The sequence below is a fragment of the Hyaena hyaena genome, unplaced genomic scaffold (genome assembly GCF_003009895.1).
Source record: "Hyaena hyaena isolate Hyena2069 unplaced genomic scaffold, ASM300989v1 scaffold_731, whole genome shotgun sequence".
Taxonomy (NCBI): domain Eukaryota; kingdom Metazoa; phylum Chordata; class Mammalia; order Carnivora; family Hyaenidae; genus Hyaena; species Hyaena hyaena.
In genome coordinates this window covers 410,444-429,521 of record NW_024081360.1, presented here as the reverse complement: position 1 = coordinate 429,521, position 19,078 = coordinate 410,444, and the positions used below count along the sequence as shown (strand labels likewise).

Below are 19,078 nucleotides of genomic sequence, written 5' to 3'. Positions count from 1 at the left end.
GACCTAGATTAGAAACGGTTTTCGAGAATCTGAGGAAGATTTTCACTCTTCTGAAGAAAGCCTTACTGTACTAATGTAGGTCTTTCTTAAAGTGAAGTAATGCAAAGTGAACCCTCAGAAAACTGGAGATACTCTTCGTTTTACACCACTCTGGCTTACAAATGGTTTCATAGGAATGCTCTACTTCAGAGCGAGCAGGGGAACCTGTAATTCCTTTTAATCCACTGAAGTGAGCACTACTGATGAGGGCACTTCAGGGTCAGCATCTCTGGCATGCAGTGCTGGCTTTATGAGTGCTTCTTGAAAGAAGCAGGTAGACTGCATTGAAGCAGCAAAGATTCAAATGCAGTTTTTGTTTCCATCAGCGTGATTCTGGCTGGGACCCCAGAGGCTCTAGAACCTGGCTTCTCAGAAGCACAGGTGATCATTCATCGTGTCTTGTACACCCCATAGGCTCCTGCACATGACTGTATTCTCTCTTGGTCACACACAGAAAACAACGTGTGTTTTCTAATATGCATAGGCTAAATGTGGCAGGTTTTTGTCATTCAATCAAAAGCAACTTTCTCTTGAAATGGAAACTCATCAGTTTGATTGTGGCTCTTCTCTGGGTGTGACACTTAAGATAATTTTACAAAACCCTTAAAGTGATCAGAGAACAAAGATTTTAGTCAGGGAGGTCTGAAAGGACTTGTACCCTTCTACCTCCCCATCCCAAGCCTACTCTTTTTCTTTCTCTTTCACTCTCAGTTTCAGTTAAGCAAAAAATAAAAACTTGGCTGAGAGGGCTCTCATAAAGAAGAAAAGTCCATAGAGAAGAACAGGAAGGTGTACTACTGGTTTACCAGGAAAGGTGGGGAAGGGGAGCCCCTCAGGAGAGGAGCAATGGCCGCTGCAAGCCCTTGCCTCATTGTGCCATCACCTACTCAAGGATTTCGGTTGGTGTCCTTTGACTAAATCATGCCACAAGAGATCTGACCTTTTACATACTAGACTCTTCCCATCCTCTATGAAATTAAATGCTTTTAGCTATGAGATTGCTGAGCATAATTACATCACAAATGCCAAATCCTTTTCTCTTCCCTGTCAGCCACATTTCACATGCCACGGCCTTCAGCACGTGTGGCTGAGGGAGTCTCTTCTCAATGTTGGGAGAGTTAAGTAGCTGGTCTCCTGTTACTGGTGCCATGGGGACAGATGGAATGTTTGGTGGTTTTGCTGAATGTGATGATCGTGACTGACTCTTCCTTGTGAAATATGGGCAGGAGACAGTACATCCTTCTGGGAGCAGCAGGCAGTTCTGGCACTTGGGAGTCGCTGGCTTCCCAACCCGGCAATATGGCTGGTGGGAAAGGAGACTTGGTTTCCCAGCCAAGCATTTCACCACTTAGCTCTGCTCAGGACTTCTGTACTGAGGCCTTCACAACACAGTTGTTCTCTCTTGATATTCCAGGGCCAAGAACTCCCCTGTCACTAATTATGACACAAAGTAATTTACAGCTCATGGCTTCACACTATTAAGATCAGTTTATGGGCTTTGAGTTGAATCAAGTGCTGTCACTCATTGACATAAATTCTTACAGATTTTTTTTAAACAAAAGTTTGGCAATCACACCGGTGTCACCTTAAAACCGGGGCTGTCAAGTAGCGGGGCTGAATGTCAACGAGGAGGTGCGGTCATAATGCCACCAGTCTGAGCCTGCAAATTACGCAGAACCAGCTGACCCGGATCACATTTTAAAAATAAGTATTATTTTGTTCAGTTCCATCTGCATCCTGAAGACACAAACTGGTGCCTAGTTAATTGGTAAGTAACACAGGAAAAGGGGCTTAGGAAGCCATGAATTTCACTTTACCTGCATGTAGATTCCTTATATTCGTGGTGAAAAAAATTGCAGCCATTACTCTCCTAGCACTATTATTCTAATTCAGCTGTGTTCATTCAACACTTGTTATTAAGCACCCACTGAATTCAGCTGTTGTCTGCATTGCATGTTTATTCAACCATTAACGAGTATTTATAATACAAAAGGATGAGTTTACTTTTTTTTCTAAAAGCTACACAATGCGGCTTTAAAAAGTAAATGACAGTATAGCATCTGTTCCCTTTTGGATCACTGTAACTGGATTTCCATCAACTCTAAATTACTCCCGCGCTATTTCTCTAGGTCTTTCTTTTTTTTCTACTGGTGGCCTCTCTGGTTGTTTCACTGCTTGTTGACACCTTTAGTGGGAAGCAGTCAAGGAAAGTGACAGGAGCCAGGTGCTTGGCTGTTAGCAAGCCTGCTGGTGAGGAAGCTGGTGAAGAAGAACAGAGCAGAGCAGGAGGAGGCTAAAGTTTTGTGGTCCCAAGGCACCTTCCTGGAGAAGCCACCCATGTGCCTCCCTTCCCCACTGAATTAATAACTGAGGATTAAAGAATAGCATATCCGAGCTCCTGCCAATGTACCTGGCACTTAGTAAGTGCTCAGTACATACCAACTAGACTTGGGAGACATTTTATACAAGTTTAGGTGACTCTAGCCCAGCGATCTCTTAAGGGACAGTGATCTGTATTTTTTCAAGGAAAAGGCATTGTCTAGTTTTGTTTTTCAAGCTTCAAGGATCTTCCAGAGACTTTCTTAGTTCAGTGGTTGAGTGGCTGTTTGAGTTGCATGTTTATTTTACTGTTATGGATTTCAAATCAACTGGGACACATGGCAATTGGAACATGACATCTATCTCTCCATATGACGGCTATGTATGAGTGCTTTTTTATTCTATTATATCTATATCCATAAAAAGAGAAACAGTTTTATTGTAGCTGTCAGCCAGAAAAATTATACATATTGCTAATGGGAGGAACGAATGATAACAGCTTCTTCGTTGACACAGATAGTGAAAAAATTATATTAGCAATAGTGCTGGCAGATTGAGAAACATTTCCTCTTGTAAACAGTCCAAGAAACTGCAGATCGAAGTACGGCCATTTAGTTGTTGCTATTTTTGACTTAGCTTTTTGGTCCGTATATCAGATAATTCCTTATATTTAAATTTTCTTATATATGTTTATTATGATTGTATTAATACATGTAATACCATGGTGTGTGGGTTTAAATACCACGCCCCTTAACATCACCTGTTACAAATGTTGGATGTTTTAAGCACCTTAGCATCTAATGCATGTTGTGTTTGGTCGTGTTAGATTATGACTTCTGAATGCAAACTGCCACATTGTCATCAAACATAATTCTAATCTCCCATTTTTACGGATGGTTAGAGCCCACGTGAACAATTTAGACTACCAAACCCTAATTATATATGTAGTTGGCCAAGGGACTGTTCTCCTACTACATACCCCACCTTGGAGACTAATTGTCACCTCCTTCACTCAAAGCTTAGGGCAGTGGAAAAGATGGGGAGGGGGAGGTGGTGAGGGCCAGGAGAGAGTGCCTGGGGCTGCGTGCTGCTGCAGCAGCCATGGGAAGGAGAGAAAAACACCTGTCCTCCTGGGCCACCCTTAAACTTTCATAAATCCAATTGTCTTGGAATGTGTTCAGTAAGTGGAACAAACCAAAAATGTGGATGTGGCTTTTAACTCCCCAATTCTGTGCTCTTAATGAGCTCACTGAAGTCGAAGAATAATTTGAGGACTGCAACTGCACATTCTCATTTCTCAGAGAAGTCTATAGAGTTGAATAAGTAGAGCCTGTCTGTGCTCTGGGTGAAGCCAGGGCTGGAGGAGAGGACGGGTGGAAGATGAGGATGGAATAGTCATCATTTCTGCAAGGATGGTCACCCTTAGGAGATCTCCTCTAACCAGGTCTTGCGAGAACCTCCGGGGAGAGGTATCATGACTATTGTTTTTCCTGATAGGGAAGCTGGACCTCCAAGACATTTGGCACCCCTAACTTTTCCAATTTTAGGTGGGGTGAGGGGTTTATAGTCTGTCCCCTCAGCCAGACTGTAAGCCATTAGAGGATAGGATGTCTCAGTGCTGCATGCTGTCCCCCCAGGATTTGATGGAGTGCCTCACATAGATCAGCACTGAATGCTCCTTGAACAGTTAACATTGAAAACCGGATTCAAGAAACTCTTCAAACTACGTCTTCCGTCTTCCAGGATTGTCCTTGACATGTATTTTTTTCCCCCTAAGAGTTTAAGTAGTTTTCAGTATCACTTTATCACTTCTCCTTTGTCATTTTCAGCATCTCAAGAGCATTCCAGGATGTTACTTTTATTCATCTTCTCTTGTTTCTTCTCCTTTTAAACTGATGCTGGGAGTGAAAGTGATACTTGGGTTTCAGCGCTAGGGCTGGGGAAAGGACGACAGGATATTTTTTTCCTGTGTGAACTGTTTATGCTATTATAAAGAATGTAGCATTTTAGAGGAAACAAACCAGGAGTGAACCACTATTATCCTTTGCCTGTTATAATTTACAAAAACAAAAATGCTTCTCTTTCCGGTAGCATACAATTGCCGACAACCCAAAATGCAGGTGCCTAGAGATGTAAGACCCATGGCTGCCATTTGCCTTAGCTTCCTGACATCTTGGATACAACCCCAGGAGCTCTGGCTGTTCTAGCTATTCAAAAATCCCTCCAGGACTCAGGGGTGCATTCAAAGGTAAGCCCCAATTCTCTTTGAGAGGGCAACGTTTCCCTGACCAAGTCATGCATATTACCCTTCTATCTGTGGAGTTTCTGTGTTAACCTTGCCCATCATCACATCAACAGAGAGTCCATACTCACATATCATCGAAGATAAGTTTCTGCCTCTTGCAGTCCCTGTGGCCGTTGGAACCTGGAGACCATGGCTCTGTTTGTGGCCGTGTCTTGTGGAGAACATTTTCGGAATTGTGAGCGCCTTTCTAAACAAAAAACAACATACCAGTCTTTTCAGAAACCGGCCACCTGGCTGAAAGAGCAACCTACTGTTGTGTGTTCTCTGTTAAAATTGATGATCCCTTTATTTAAATACAGAAAAAGAAATACATGCATACAAGTTCTCGTGCTGAGGGCTTTTATGTGTGTTGTCAAATGTCATTTAAAAAAAAATTTTTTTTAACATTTATTTTTGAGAGAGAGAAAGAGAGTGGGAGAGAGAAAGGGAGGGGCAGAGAAAGAGAGATGCAGAATCTGAAGCAGGTCCTAGGCTCTGAGCTGTCAGTGCAGAGCCTGACACAGGGCTTGAACTCACGAACTGTGAGATCATGACGAGCTGAAGTCGGACGCTTAACTGACTGAGCCACCCAGGTGTCCTTCAAATGTCATTCTTGTTACAGAACTTCAAAGGGAAGTTCTTGGGGCACCTTAGTTGTTCAGTTGGTTGAATGTCTGACTCTTGATTTCATTTCAGGTCTTGATCTTAGGGTTGTGAGTTCAAGCCCCATATTGGGTTCTGTGCTGGGGCATGAAGCCTACAAAAGGGAAGTTCTTAGTGACCCACTCTCACAGATGCAGAAACTGTGGCTGGCTGAAGGCAAGTAACTTACTCAAGCTCAAATAGCTATTATGGGTTGAGGCCCAGGACTTAGGACTCAAGCCCCTGCTCTCCCCAGTTGGCTAGACCAGTGGTTCTCTAAGATGACTCTGCATCAGAATTATCGGGGGGTTCTATCAACACACAGACAACTGACCCCGAGTCAAATTTAGTAGGTATGGAGTGGGGCCTGAGAACAGCTCATTTCTCACAAGTTCCAGTTGATGCTAATCCAGAAACCAAGCTTTCAGAACTGCTGAGCTATACCCTTGCAAAAGAGAAGTTGTTCATGTCACAAAATGGACTGATTCTCATTAGCCGTCTGTGAAGAAGATAAAAAGCCAAAGGGAATAACTAGAAATGATTTAAAATGTATTTTTAAAAGGAACACTTTTAATTTGTGGAAAAGTTTTAAAAATCATATTACAATATTTATAGAACACCTATTGTGTGCTAGACCCATGGATCATAAAGCAACTGTCTTTGGTTATAAAACTCAAATGGATTCTTCTGGAACAAACTACAGATACCCACAACATGAACGGATGAATCAAAGTAATGAAAATGTGTTCAGCATGTACAAATGCTTCTTTAAATATGGACTGATTTTATGTGTGGAACAAGCCTCTTTGTTGTAAGAGGCCCTAGGACTCTGCATTTCCTTTGTGGTACTCGTGATGGTAATTACAGATTTGTGTAATCTCCACAGCTAGACTGTGAACTTCGCACAGGCATCGAATGAATCTGTTAGATTACCATTGGATCTCTGTCGCTTGACACAGTGCCTGGCACACAGTAAGTACTTGCTCAATAAACTTCTGTTGGGTGAAAAGGTGACTATGTCAAGTCTGTAAGTATTTTACACTTTTCTAGACATGGTTGCTTTTATGTTAGGATCTAGAGAGAGGTACAGATAAGTTTGTTTGTGTTTTAATTTGGATTGGTAGTTTTTTATTCCAGGTTTTTCTAGTATGGCCTTCTCAGATTCTTTGAGCCTAGAATTGAAGATAATTGCTCCTAAATAAGGGTGCATAAGCGGGTTAATTTCTTAATGTTACAAAATTTTGGCTCTTGCCAGATCTACCACCAACTTTTTTTACCTCTTTAATTCCTGGGATAGAACATTAAATACTGCTCCCCTATCTTTTTTTTGAACAGCCCTCTTCTCGTGTCTCATCTCTCTCCCTGCCTCACAAAGCCCCACTGGTTTTCACAGCATGGTGACCTCAGAGAACTTGGGGAAGAGTTTGGAATTAAATAATGTGTCCCAGAGGATGCATGATTCAGGGCCACCAGTTGTTAGATGGAGTAGCAGTAAGGAGGAACTAACATGTAGTGTTAGTTGCATAGGTATCCATATGTGTCTGGTTCTTCAGATAGTACTGGCTCATTTAAATCCTCCTGCCACCATTTTGCAGATGAAACTGGCTCAGAGAGATGAAGCAACTGGCCCAAACTCATATTTTGACTAAGATACAATGTTAGACAGACTTGGACCCAAGTCCCCACTATTCCCTAGGGGAGTGCAGGCAGCTGGAATTGCCCTTGAGAAGGTGATCGGAAAAGGGGTGGGGATCCCACAATGCAGTCACTACACCAGTCAACAAGGGTGGGTGGGCATCCCACAGTTTTGGCCTGGGGCTTCAGTCCCAGATTTCACTCTGCCCTGGGGCAAGGAATCTTTCCAAATGATAAGGTTGGTTGGTCCCAAACTCCCAATTTTCATGGGATATTATTACTATGGGGCCCTTTCTCTTTAGGGTGGGAAATGAAATCCTACAAAGAAGCTTTCTAAGCAGAAGAGGCTTAAAATGCCTCCTCTGGTTTCTTCTTCTGTAGATTTTTGTGGGAAGGGGTAAAGGGGCATGCTTGTTCACCAGGCCTTCCCAGAGCAGCATTTAGGGATTCTTGAGGGACCTCAAGCATGTGTTTAGACAGTGCTGGGCTAGAGACAGATGAGTACAGGGGTGTGCTCAATTTCATTTCTATTTTTATTGGGAAAGGAAGAGAATGAACATACTGTGAGGTCTCCGGCATGAGACTGCAGCTGGCTCTCAGCCTTATGCTTCTTGTTGGAGGAGGCAGAAGTGAACAAACCATTGCCATTTGATCTGCTGGAAGAAGTTAAGTCCTCGCTGGAGTATTTGTGTTTAGATGCATCAGACAGGGGCGAGATGGGTGACCGGAGCATTTTTTCATTTTTATTTATTGGTATTGCCAAGCTGAAAAAGGAAATCACGGTAATGGAATGTCACACAGTCAGCACAGGGAAAGGTAAATGTTTTATATATGACCCAAACCTCTCATTTAAAACCTGCTGGTAGGAAGGCGTTTATTGGGAATTATTATACCAGGAAACAATTTTATGGCATTAGGACTATAACGGACAATAAGTAAATTTTACTCATTGTTTTCTTTGCTTGTCTTAACAGGATGAATAATAATACTGGTGCTAAATGGCTAAGAATAATAAGATTTTCATTTTCTGAGTTTTTCATCCAAGGAACTCAAAATACACAACAAACAACTTACTGTTTTCCTGACAAGCCTAAGCAGCAAGTAATGGGAAAGACAATCAAATGATATACAAGTGGGTCACTTCTAAAAGGATTTTTGCTAACACCTGAACTTGTACTACTTATTATATGGAGAATAACAGAACCACAGAATAATCTGCAAAGCACATGAGGCCAACTTTCAATTGTTAGGTTTCTGGGCTAAGCAGGCATTGATTTGAATAAACACAGAAGAGAAACTTGTCATTAAAAATTACATTCTCTGATTCCTAGCTCCTTATTTTATCTTCAGAACTAATCATTTATGCCAGAGGAAGACAAACACGTACAATTTCACTTATACGTAGAATCTAAAAAAACAAAACAAATGAACAAACACAAAACGGAAACGGACTCATAGATACGGAGAACAAACTGGTGGTTGTTGGACAGGAGTGGGGTATGGGAGAAACAAGTTAAGGGGACTAAGAGGTACAGACTTCCAGTTATAAAATAAATAAGTCACAGGGATAAAAAGTCAATAACACTAATAGCTTTGTATGGTGACAGATGGTGACCACACTTATCATGATGAGCATTTCATAATGTTGAATCACTATGTTATATACCTGAAACTAACATAATCTTGCATGTCAACTATACTTCAATTAAAACAAAAAACCAAAAAAAAAAAAAAGAATGAAATTATTGTCTATGTCTGGTGGAAACTAATTTGACAATAAACTATTTGTAAAAAAAAAAAAAATAAAAAAAAAAAAGAAATTATTGTCTTTGTCTGAATATAACTTCTCCCAAAATTAACCATCAGAGATGGGAGTCCCTTGTATTTGAATCTTTGCAATGTATGTTATATTGATACGGTTCTCTCCATTACTTTACCCTGAAAAAAAATTGAGGAAAGACACATTAACCTGAAATAAACTCAAATGTTGCTAATTTGGGATGCTCATAGAAGTCACTTGACAGAGCTAGTTAAAAAAAGGTAAATCCATTTAACAAAGACTTAGTCACAATTCTTGCAGTTATTACTTCTTAATTGCATGTGTTGGCTATCACTGCAAACAAGCCATTAAAGTCACTTCAAAAAGCAATTTCCTTAGTTGGTGGTCAGAGTGTAGAAATTACAAACACAGGCCTCTAGAACAGATAATAAAGCCAAGGTTCTTAATGTTAGAGTAACAAGGTTCTTAGTGTTATGCAAATAGATCTGTGTAGGGATAGAGTTTCTGGTGATAGCTTTCTGGTTCAAAAAATACCGTGCATCTAACAACCTAGAAGTGAGAAGATGTGTTCTGGAAAACTCCCTCAGGCAAGTCAAGAGTGGCTCAGTTGGTGATGACAAAGACACTGATGCTGACAATAGATGTGACCCGTCTATATACAACTGTCTTGACATGCGAGTGAAGGAAGTCACGTTTACAAATCTCTATTGTTTTCCATATTATGTGATTTTAAATACTCAAAAAAAAAAATTATTACATTAAGTATTGTCATGGACATAGGATTATTTCTTCTTCATCATTATAAGTTTACGTATTCAAGCTGACCAAAAAAGCTTTCTTTGGATCTCCTCTTTGGGATGGGTGATCCATCACCTTACTCCAGAGGTACATCGACCACCTTTCCTAGAAAGAACTCAAAGCGCTTTTATATGCAAGTGTCATTACACAGCATAAATAAAGCTCTCAGAGCCAGCAGGCTCTGCCAAGCGAAGCTCTAGAGTAAGGGTTCCTGGGGTTCATGAACTTGGATGGAAAAAAGTCACATCTTCATTTTCATTAACTTCTCACTGAAACTGAACATTTCTAGAGTAGTGGTTTAGCAGGAGTATTATTATTAGCAATGCCTGTGATTGTGTCATCAGGAGAAATCACGGACATTTTCGTGTCATGTTATAGTTGTTGCAGACATCTGAAATATTTATATTCATTGCTGCTTAGAAATCATGGCAGTCACTAGATCTGCTAGAAAGATTTTCAGTGCATTAACAAAGAAGCATGTATACAACTATATCACACATTTAAGACATTTTGGAACCACATGCCCCCCATTTGCATTTTCTCAGTATTTTGGGATACCACCCACTAGGCACAGAGCACTGCAGACTAGGCCATCTTGCGCCCGTGCACTCCCTTTTGTTCAGACCTTCAAGAGTCTTCTGCTTCCTTCCCAAGGTGACTCTGACACTGCAGTGGGCCACTGCTCATGTGCCCTCGCTCTCCAATTTCCTCTCCGAGTTTTACTACTGCTCTACATCTTCTCCTAACCTTTCAGTTTACATTTTTATGTGTTGTGCTGAAACATTAATCTCCCCTTAAAAATTCCATGTACACAGTCAGGGAGAGTGAGGAGTGTCTTAGCAGAGGAAAAGTGGTTTCTGAGCTGTGGTATTTCTAAATGGAAAGAGCTTCTATGACTGATGATAAGCTACTCACTTCTAATAAATATCGGGGAACTTGCCTTGCTAGAAAGCCATTTGTCACGGAGGAGATTTGGTGCAATGTGGGTCCATCTGGAACCCCTTTAGAGGAGTGACTGGGTGCTGTTTAACTTAGAGACACAGATCCTGTCTAATGCCACAGTTTTAGTCTATATCCAAGAGACGACACCCAAGTTTATATTTCTTTGTCCCTCTGTGTATAAGCTTAATGTTCTTACGGGTTTAATGGCTATTAAAATCATGGTTTGAAAATTCAGTTACTAAGTTTTCAGAGGGAAAGTGTGTCTTTGAGAGCACAGAACTGAGTGTTAACTAGTAACCAGTCTTTTGTTACAGAGAAGTCCTGACACTGTACCCAGGGCTGTGACATGAGCACACATTCAGGCATAATTATTTGCCTTAGTTTAAATCAAGAGAATCAAGTCTAAAGACCCAGACCAGAGCAGTCATTAAACAGTGGGACTCTCCTCCCATATGATACACGACTTTCAGATGCAGAGATCCTTCAGCCTCGCCGGTACCTTCAGGGGAACATGCATACCTGTTGATGTTCATGCTGCAGTGGTTCGCAGATAAAGTATTATTTGCAGAGGTGGTCAGTCGTGAAGAGTTCTCTTTCTCTCCCTGGGCCTTCTTGACCTCCCTGTAGTCATCTTCGTTGTCACACTGCATGGGGATAAGCAAAAATCAATCAGCTTTGGATTTCAAGGGATCATAACGAGCTCCTATCACAACCTTCCGCAGAGTGAGGCCTCCCCGGAGACCAGCTTACTTGGCTTCCCTGGAGAGTATCCCAGGCAGCAGTATGGTTGCAGTGTTCTTGGCCCCTGTTCTAGATTCCCAGTCAGCTCCTCCACCAACAAGGATGAAATCTTGACATTTGTTTATTGACAGTTTATTGAGAGGAAGAGTGTGACCCCATGATCAACATTAGGGAGGGAACACTGTGAATGATGAAAATTGGTCTACCATCAACACATCTGAGTCAGCTCTCCAGAGAAGACTTGTTCTGAATTCACACTGTGCTTTCAGGGTTTCTCATTTTGGCCTTTCTTAGTATCTGAATAAAGTATGACAACCATATCCTGGGCTTACAGCCATAATGGCTTTTATGAATTTCAAGCAAAGGTTGTTACCTCTTGGTGTCTTAATTCTAGTGAACAATTACTATCCCATGACATCTTACAATCCTTAATGTACCCTTTTAGAAAATGGTATTTTGGTTCATTCTTGTTTCCATGATCATGTTTAACTATGTGTGTATTAGGGTACAATGGCAAAGGCACTCAACAAAGTTCCACTGTTGGCGAGAAAGCAGGAAAACAGTAATAGTATATTCAGTGCTCTCAGCAGTGTTTTCCAGGAGACCAGCACTGGTTTCCAAGACAGAAAGGCTTTGACCTCTCTCTAGTTGGGATTGTCACACAGCTTCTGTCACAGGATCCCAGATGCTCTTACTGAAACAGTGTACCCAAGGAAGGCCCAAACCAAAGCTCTGAATCCAAACTTCTGCTCCAGGATCCCAGCAGGGCTAGACTCTTTGGTAGCTGGGTCTATAATGTCCTAGTACTGGGGTCTTAACAATCTTAGTGACAATTGCTATGAAAATGTTCTTTCACTTCCCTGTGTCTATGTTTAATGACGATTCATTAGATTCTATGAGGAGAGCTGGATGTCAGGCTTAGTGTAAATGAAGTTTCAGAAGTTAAAAATTTTTAAAAAGGCTGAGTAATAAAATTATTTAGATATAGAATATTATAGAATTTGTATGTCTTTCTGCATGTCTCTATTTACATATGTTTATACAGCTATATGTATTTCCAATCTATGTTTACCAATTTCTAGCTCTGTACATTTCTTGTACAACTATGTCTCTCTCTCCTTCTCACTTTCCATCAGTTTATCCATTTACCCATCAAACCAACATGTAATGGGGGAGGGCAGGGTATTTAGAGGGAAACAAGAGGGAAGAGGGGTAGAGAAGTAGTGAGCTAACCCATATTACTGAATTATATGGTCTGAACCTTATACCACCTCTGCAAAGATACCACTACTTCACAAAAGAAGAAAGTGAACTACAGAGAAGGTAAGGTCATCTGATTATGGTTACCCAGAAGGCCAGGCCGACTACATAATTTGCAGTATTTAGTGCAGAATGAAAACACTGGGCCCCTTTGTCAAAAAGCAGAAGGGGTGCCTGGGTGGCTCAGTCAGTTAAGCGTCCGACTTCACTCAGGTCATGATCTCATGGTTCATGGGTTTGAGCCCCGTGTTAGGCTCTGTGCTGACAGCTAGCTCAGAGCCTGGAGCCTGCTTCAGATTCTGTGTCTCCCTCTCTCTCTGACCCTCCCCTGCTCACACACTCTCTCTCTCTCAAAAATAAATAAAAACATTAAAAAAAATTTTTTTAAAAGCACGAAAAGATCCTTGACATTGGTCTTGGAGATAATTTTTTGAATTTGACATCAAAACAAAGACAGCACAAGCAAAAATAAACAAGTAGGACTATATTAAATTGAAAAGCTTCTGCACAGCAAAGAAAACCATCAACAAAACAAAAAGGCAACCTATGGAATGCGAGAAGATATTTGTAAGTATCTGTCTGACAAGGGGTTAATATCCAAAACATACAAAGAACTCATACAACTCAATAGTTAAAACACAACCCAATTAAACAATGGGTAGAGAATCTGAACAGACATTTTCCCAAAGAAGCCATACAGATGGCCAACAAATAAATGAAAAGATCCTCAATACCACTAATCATCAGGCAAATGCAAATCAAAACCACAGTAAGATCACTTCATACTTGTCAGAATTGCTAAAATAAAAAACTCAAGTGTTGGCAAGGATATGGAGAAAAGGGAACCCTCCTGTACTGTTGGTGGGAATACAAACTGGTTTACCTACTGCAGAAAACAGTATGGAAGTTCCTCAAAAAATTAAAACTATAAGTACCTGATGATCCAGTAATTCCACCTTGGGTATTTATCTGAAGAAAAGGAAAGTACTAACTTGAAAGATATTATTCAACCCCATGTTCACACGGCCAAAACATGAAAACAACCTAAATGTCTATCAATTGATGAATGGATAAAGAAGACGTGGTGTGTGTGTGTTTGTGTGTGTGTGTGTGTGTGTATCTGTATGTATAATGAAATATTACTTAGTTATAAAAAATGAAATCCTGCCATTTGTAACAGTGTGGATAGAACTTGAGGGCATTTTACTAAGTGAGATAGGTCAGACAGAAAAAGATAAATATCATATGCTCTCACTTAAATGTGGAACCCAAACTGAAAAAAAACAAAACAAAACAAAACCCAAAACTAAAAAAAGCCTGAGTTTATATAGAAAGAACAGATTGGTGGTTGCCTGGGTGGTGGGTGAGAGGTGGGCAAAATGGGTGAAGGAGGTCAAAATGTACAAATTTTCAGTTATAAAATGAATAAGTCAGGGAGATGTAATATACAGCACAGTGACTATAGTTAATAAGAACGTTCTCATGAAAAAAAAATTATAGCTATGCATAGTGGACTGGACTTCTTGTGATAATCATTTTGCAATATATAAAAAAACCTGAACTGTTGCACTGCACACCTGAAACTAATCTAATGTTATATCAATTACACCTCAAAAAATAAATTTGAAAAAAAGCAGGAAAGGAGTAATATAAAGTACTAAAGTAGAGAACATTTCCCTGGGTGTTGAAGTCTCTCTCTTGATCTATCATGGTGGTATTTCTTTACCATTTCATCCATCTTTTGTTCCTTGAGACATGGGGATACAAGGGGGTGCAGGATGACTGAAGTGTCTGGGTCAGTCTTGCAACTGTATGCATGTGCGTGGCCCAACGGCAGAGGTTTCCCCCTGCCTGCCAGTTCTCTAGGGGTGAAGTCCAGTCAGGAATTTTCTCTTTCCACAGTCCAACCTGCAACCCAAGGTGAGCCTGCAACTGCTAGCAGACTATAGTTTCCTCCCTGAGACCATTCAGGTGCTGGATTAGGGTTGGGTGAGATGTCGCTCAGACCCTATCAGTGCGCCTGCGCCTTGTCTCCTGGGGGCCTGGGGGTGTGGCATAGGTCCTAGAAGGAGATGGTGACTGGATGTGCTTCACCATGTTGCCAGAAGTGTTTCAGTATGGGAGTGATGATGAAAATTTTCCCTGTATGCAGTTTTGCTAACTTTGGAGTGCAAAGGGGCCAAAGGGCTGGGCACAACCTGCCCCAGGGCAAACAGGCAGGGGGTGGGACCACATGTGAGTCAAAGCTCCATGGGACCCCAGTCATGCTCTACTGTCCCATCTCGCTTCACTTAAAAACACAATTTCAGAGATAAAATGAATTTCAAGATGGCAACTGCAAGCATTAAATTCCAAGCATAGAGCCCTTCTGGGCAGGGGCCCTGTGGGGAAACTACTACACAAACCTCAGACTAACTTCTTATTGGAAGACCCTGGAGCCAGACATCCTGGATTCATTCCTGGCTCTGCCCCTTATTACCTATGTGAACCTAGGGCAAGATGCTTTAGGCTCTCTGAACTTCAGTTTCCTAATCTATAAAATGGTCATGACAAAAATATTTGGTTCATAAAGTTATAAGGACTGAATGATTTAATATGTACAAAGTGTTTAGAAAAGCATCTCTCGTGGGAACATACGAACATTAACTATTGTTAACGATTTTGCCCTAAATTTGGAACAATCCATAATATTGCAATCTTTGGTTTGTTACCCATGTTGTTTTTCGCTGTGGCCCAAGTTACTTTTGAAAGTAACAATAACAGGAGGGGATAAAACTCCTCAAAATTGATTCTAATTTATGATTATATCATTCCTGCGCTCAAAAGTCTGCAAACACTGCTGAATGTCTGGGTCTGCTCTCCCTGTGACTTGGGCCACCTTTCTTACTCCATGCCTTCCTTGGGCATCCTGTTTCCCTGCTTTGGTGCCACATCCTCCTGGCTCTCTGATTACTCACTGTCCCTCCTCTTTAGAGACCTGTTTCCAGTTCCTCTCCACCACAGAGTTCTCCTTGGTCAAGGCTACTGGGAGAAGCTGCTGGTTCTGAAGCTAATGCTCCTCTCACTGGGCCCATCCACCCATGGTCTGGGGTCTGTCACTTCTGTTTCAGGCTTCAGCCCAGTCACAGCCTTAAATTCTATGAGGCTACTGGCTTCCTACGTCCATGATTGATCAATGCCACTCTGTCACTTCCAGCAAAGGGTGGGATTCACCATGTGTTTAGCTTTTCTACTGTGCAGCATCCAACTTGCCTCTGTACATGCTTGATACAGATTTTCAGTATGCCCACTTCAACATGCAGTGGGACAGGGCTTGATTATAATAATAAAATGGGGATATTAATGGTGTTCCCCTCATCAAGCGGTTCTAAGGATGCAACTGAGTTAATCTATGTCAGGTTCTTAAGTATGTGGCCTACACGAAGTACTAAGGAATGTTTGTTGAGTAAGGACACACATAAAACTGCTGTCTGTCCATTACAGGCCAGCAGCCACATGGGCTTTACCACTTCCCCACAAGTCAAGGGAAAGCCCTCTGTCCCCGCCATGCCCTCAGCCCCAGGCCTACCTTGCGTTTCCTCTTGGATTTTGGCAAAGCCTTTTCGGCCGGAGTGTCAGATGGATGGCTGGGCTGTGTGCTCTCAGCATCCTTGGCTGCAGGAGCATTCAAGACTCCCGGCTCCTGGGGCAGGTGTTCTGGGACCCTGGACAGGAGGGTCAGGTCAATTTTGACCCAGAGAGACCTGACCTCATCACTATCCTTCAAGGGGGAGAGAAGTTCGTTCCGGCCAAAAGGGACCAGCGTGTAGAACTGCTCCTCCAGCTCCTTGGCAATGTCACTGGTGGTCCTGGCGTTGATGGAGCCTACGGGGGCCCGGGGACCCCCACTGCTGCTGATGCTGCTGGCAGCCTCCTTTAGTCTCTGCTCACTTCCGGAGGGGGCGGCTGCCGCAGCGGCCACGGCCTGCGTTTTGGACAGAGGGTATTCCTCCTGCTCCGACTCCAGGTCCGAGTCCGAGGAGGAGGAGGAAGATGACGACTCTGTCTCTATGAACTCCTTGGATTTGGGGACGATCCTGCTCAGCCCCCGCGTGCGGCGCTTCTCGCAGGTCACCGAGGAGCGCAGCTCCTTGCGGTGGCTTGTTCTGCTGTTGCCGCAGGGCCTGGTTTTGGTGGGCTCCGGGGGGATCACCACGCTCGCCCCCAGCGCGTCGGCAGCTGCGGGCTCCTCAGGCCGGTGGCAGTTGGCGCCGTCGCCGGCGGAGGTCCTCTCCGTGCGCCTGGTGGGCTTCTTGCCCCCAGACCTCCGGGCGGGCGCAGGAGTGCTCTCGGCCGGTGTGCTGGGCACCGCGGGCGGCTGGGCAGCTGTGGTCACGGCCACGGCCACGGCCGCAGGCGGGGACTTCTGCTTCACTCCTTTACTCCCCGGGGCCTTGTTCGCTGTCCTTGGCCTCTGCTCCTCTTTGCAGGCGCTCTTGAGGTCCTTCTCTCTCAGGCTGGTTTGGCAACCATCAGGAAGTTTCCCACAGTCTTGCACTTCGTCTTTGGCTGGGGTGTAGTATTGATTGCCCTCTGGCCCGTGGCTTTCATTTTGGATCAGGATAGGTGGCTTGTGGGGATTAACTTTGTTCAGCCATTTATCCAGCTGCCACTTGTTAGAGGACGCTGGTTCAGCCTAAAAGCAGAAAACCGGAAACAAACAAAAACATCTTTTATTAGACTCACTGAAAACAGTCTTGGCTGTTTTTAATCTTCACTTACCCCCCAGGTGTATGAGCAGAAAAACAATGGGCTGCAAGCAAAAGGAAAATGGAAGCAGTGGGTGTGTGTGGCAAAGCTGCACTGGCACACAGGATGCAGGACGCTGGGATGGGGGCCCTTTTCTGTCCCACTTAATATGTCAGCGCCGTAGTATGAAGACTATTTGGAAAAAATAAGGAGAGAGCCCTGTGGTTCATCAGAACCCATTTCCAGCACTTTTGAGTGTTACAGAATGTATATTTCTTATAATTATACATAAATACATAAACTTGAGGTTCCGGGAAAGTTAACTGGGGAATAGTGGGAGTCCCTGAGTGTTAAAGCACTCATTTAGTTAAGACTAAAAAATTTAGAGGAAATTAAAAGAGGGGGCTGGGGCGCCTGGGTGGCTCAGTCCGTCGAGGGTCCGACTTCCACTCAGGTCATGACCTCGAGGTTCATGAGTCTGAGCTCCGCGTTGGCCTCTGTGCTGACAGCTCAGAGCCTGGAGCCTGCTTCACATTCTGTCTCTCCCTTTCTCTCTGCCCCTCCCCTGTTCATGCTCTGTCTTTCTTGCTCTCAAAAATAAATAAACACTTAAAAAATTAAAAAAAGAGAGGCTAAATGGAGCCTATAATCCTAAGCAATTAACATATGATTTCCATGGTGAAGGCAAGTAGGGCATAGTTATTTAACAGTAGAAGCTATAACTTTGAGGAGATAGGTTGCTTAGTGGTAGAGAACTCCTGCTTCAAAGGGAACTCTGTGTGCCCCATATGCTTTGGCAGCTGGACTTGGTTAGTACATCCTCAACCTGCTTCCATCCCACTTTGCTGGAAGTGTTTCAGATACGGAAGTGATGGTAAAAACTTTTCCTGCAAGCAGCTTTGCTAACTTAGAGCAAATCATAGCCATTATAGGTTTTAAACTTTGCCCTATGGATTGGTTCCAGAAAGTCAATGAATGCCCTGAAACAGAATTGTGAAATGCTGCGTGGATGCACTTTTCTGAGAGTCTACAGTTTTCATTCAAGTCTCTACGTATCTATGGCTCATAAAGAGGTTATGGCTTATAAAAAGGGAGTAAATGCTGTTGATTTCTAATAAAAGTCCAATATCCACCATCTATGATTATTAATAGAAAAGAGGTATATCGGTTAAATGTAAAGCTTTAGCCAGAGTGTTTTCAATTTGTGACTATACATGAAGTGGGGAAAATATTTCCACTATTTTAGGTGATGTATTTTTCCTTCCCTGTGGCCTCCCACGCTCTGAATTTGTGGCATCCATTGTTTCAGGAAATTAATTTCTAGCCTGGAATAAAGAAGACATTGCTTAATTTTGCATTTCAAACTTAATTGGTTAAAGGCCAGAGCAAATCAGTCTTCCTTGCAGGAGAAAAACTTTTTTAAAAAAAATTTTTAACATAATAATTTCTTAAAGCTTGCTTTTATGACTCAAAATTTGTCTTTCAACAGAGAGGTCCAGATTAAGAGCAGAACTTGGGGCATAAGCACATGCTGCAAGGATCTGAGGGGAGTGGGGACAGGCAATCTTGCCCCGGCTGGGGTAGGGGGAGCCTGGGACATAGCTTAGGACATGGGAAGTCTCTGATGGGCCAGAGGGGCCTGGGGCCAAGATGCAAGGACACAGAGTGTGGGTACCAGGCACCAGAGCTGTGGCAGGGACCATGCACACCCTGCTGCTGATTCCCCCCAAACAGATGAGACCAATTGCACACCGGGGAACACTAGCACAGGGTGCCCAGTGACTGGGAAGGACAAGTGATATTTCAGCAGAGACCAGCATGAGGATCTGGGGCCCTTCTCCCAGGGCAGTGAGGATGGAGAGGCTTCATCCTGGGACACAGGTGTGGGAGGGGAAACCCTCATGGCCCCA

At 42.9% G+C, this 19,078-nt stretch overlaps 1 protein-coding gene across 1 annotated transcript in view; it reads right to left on the bottom strand.

The window, feature by feature from the left end:
• AFF3 (AF4/FMR2 family member 3) overlaps nucleotides 1-19,078 on the bottom strand; it is a gene marked incomplete at its 5' end in the record, with an annotated part of 440,051 nt that overhangs the window by 22,606 nt on the left and 398,367 nt on the right. Inside the window, 4 exons of the mRNA XM_039218000.1 lie at nucleotides 4,732-4,850; nucleotides 7,482-7,683; nucleotides 10,959-11,083; nucleotides 16,009-17,115. Coding sequence (XP_039073931.1) covers nucleotides 4,732-4,850; nucleotides 7,482-7,683; nucleotides 10,959-11,083; nucleotides 16,009-17,115 — 1,553 coding nt within the window. The remainder of the gene's footprint in view (nucleotides 1-4,731; nucleotides 4,851-7,481; nucleotides 7,684-10,958; nucleotides 11,084-16,008; nucleotides 17,116-19,078) is intronic.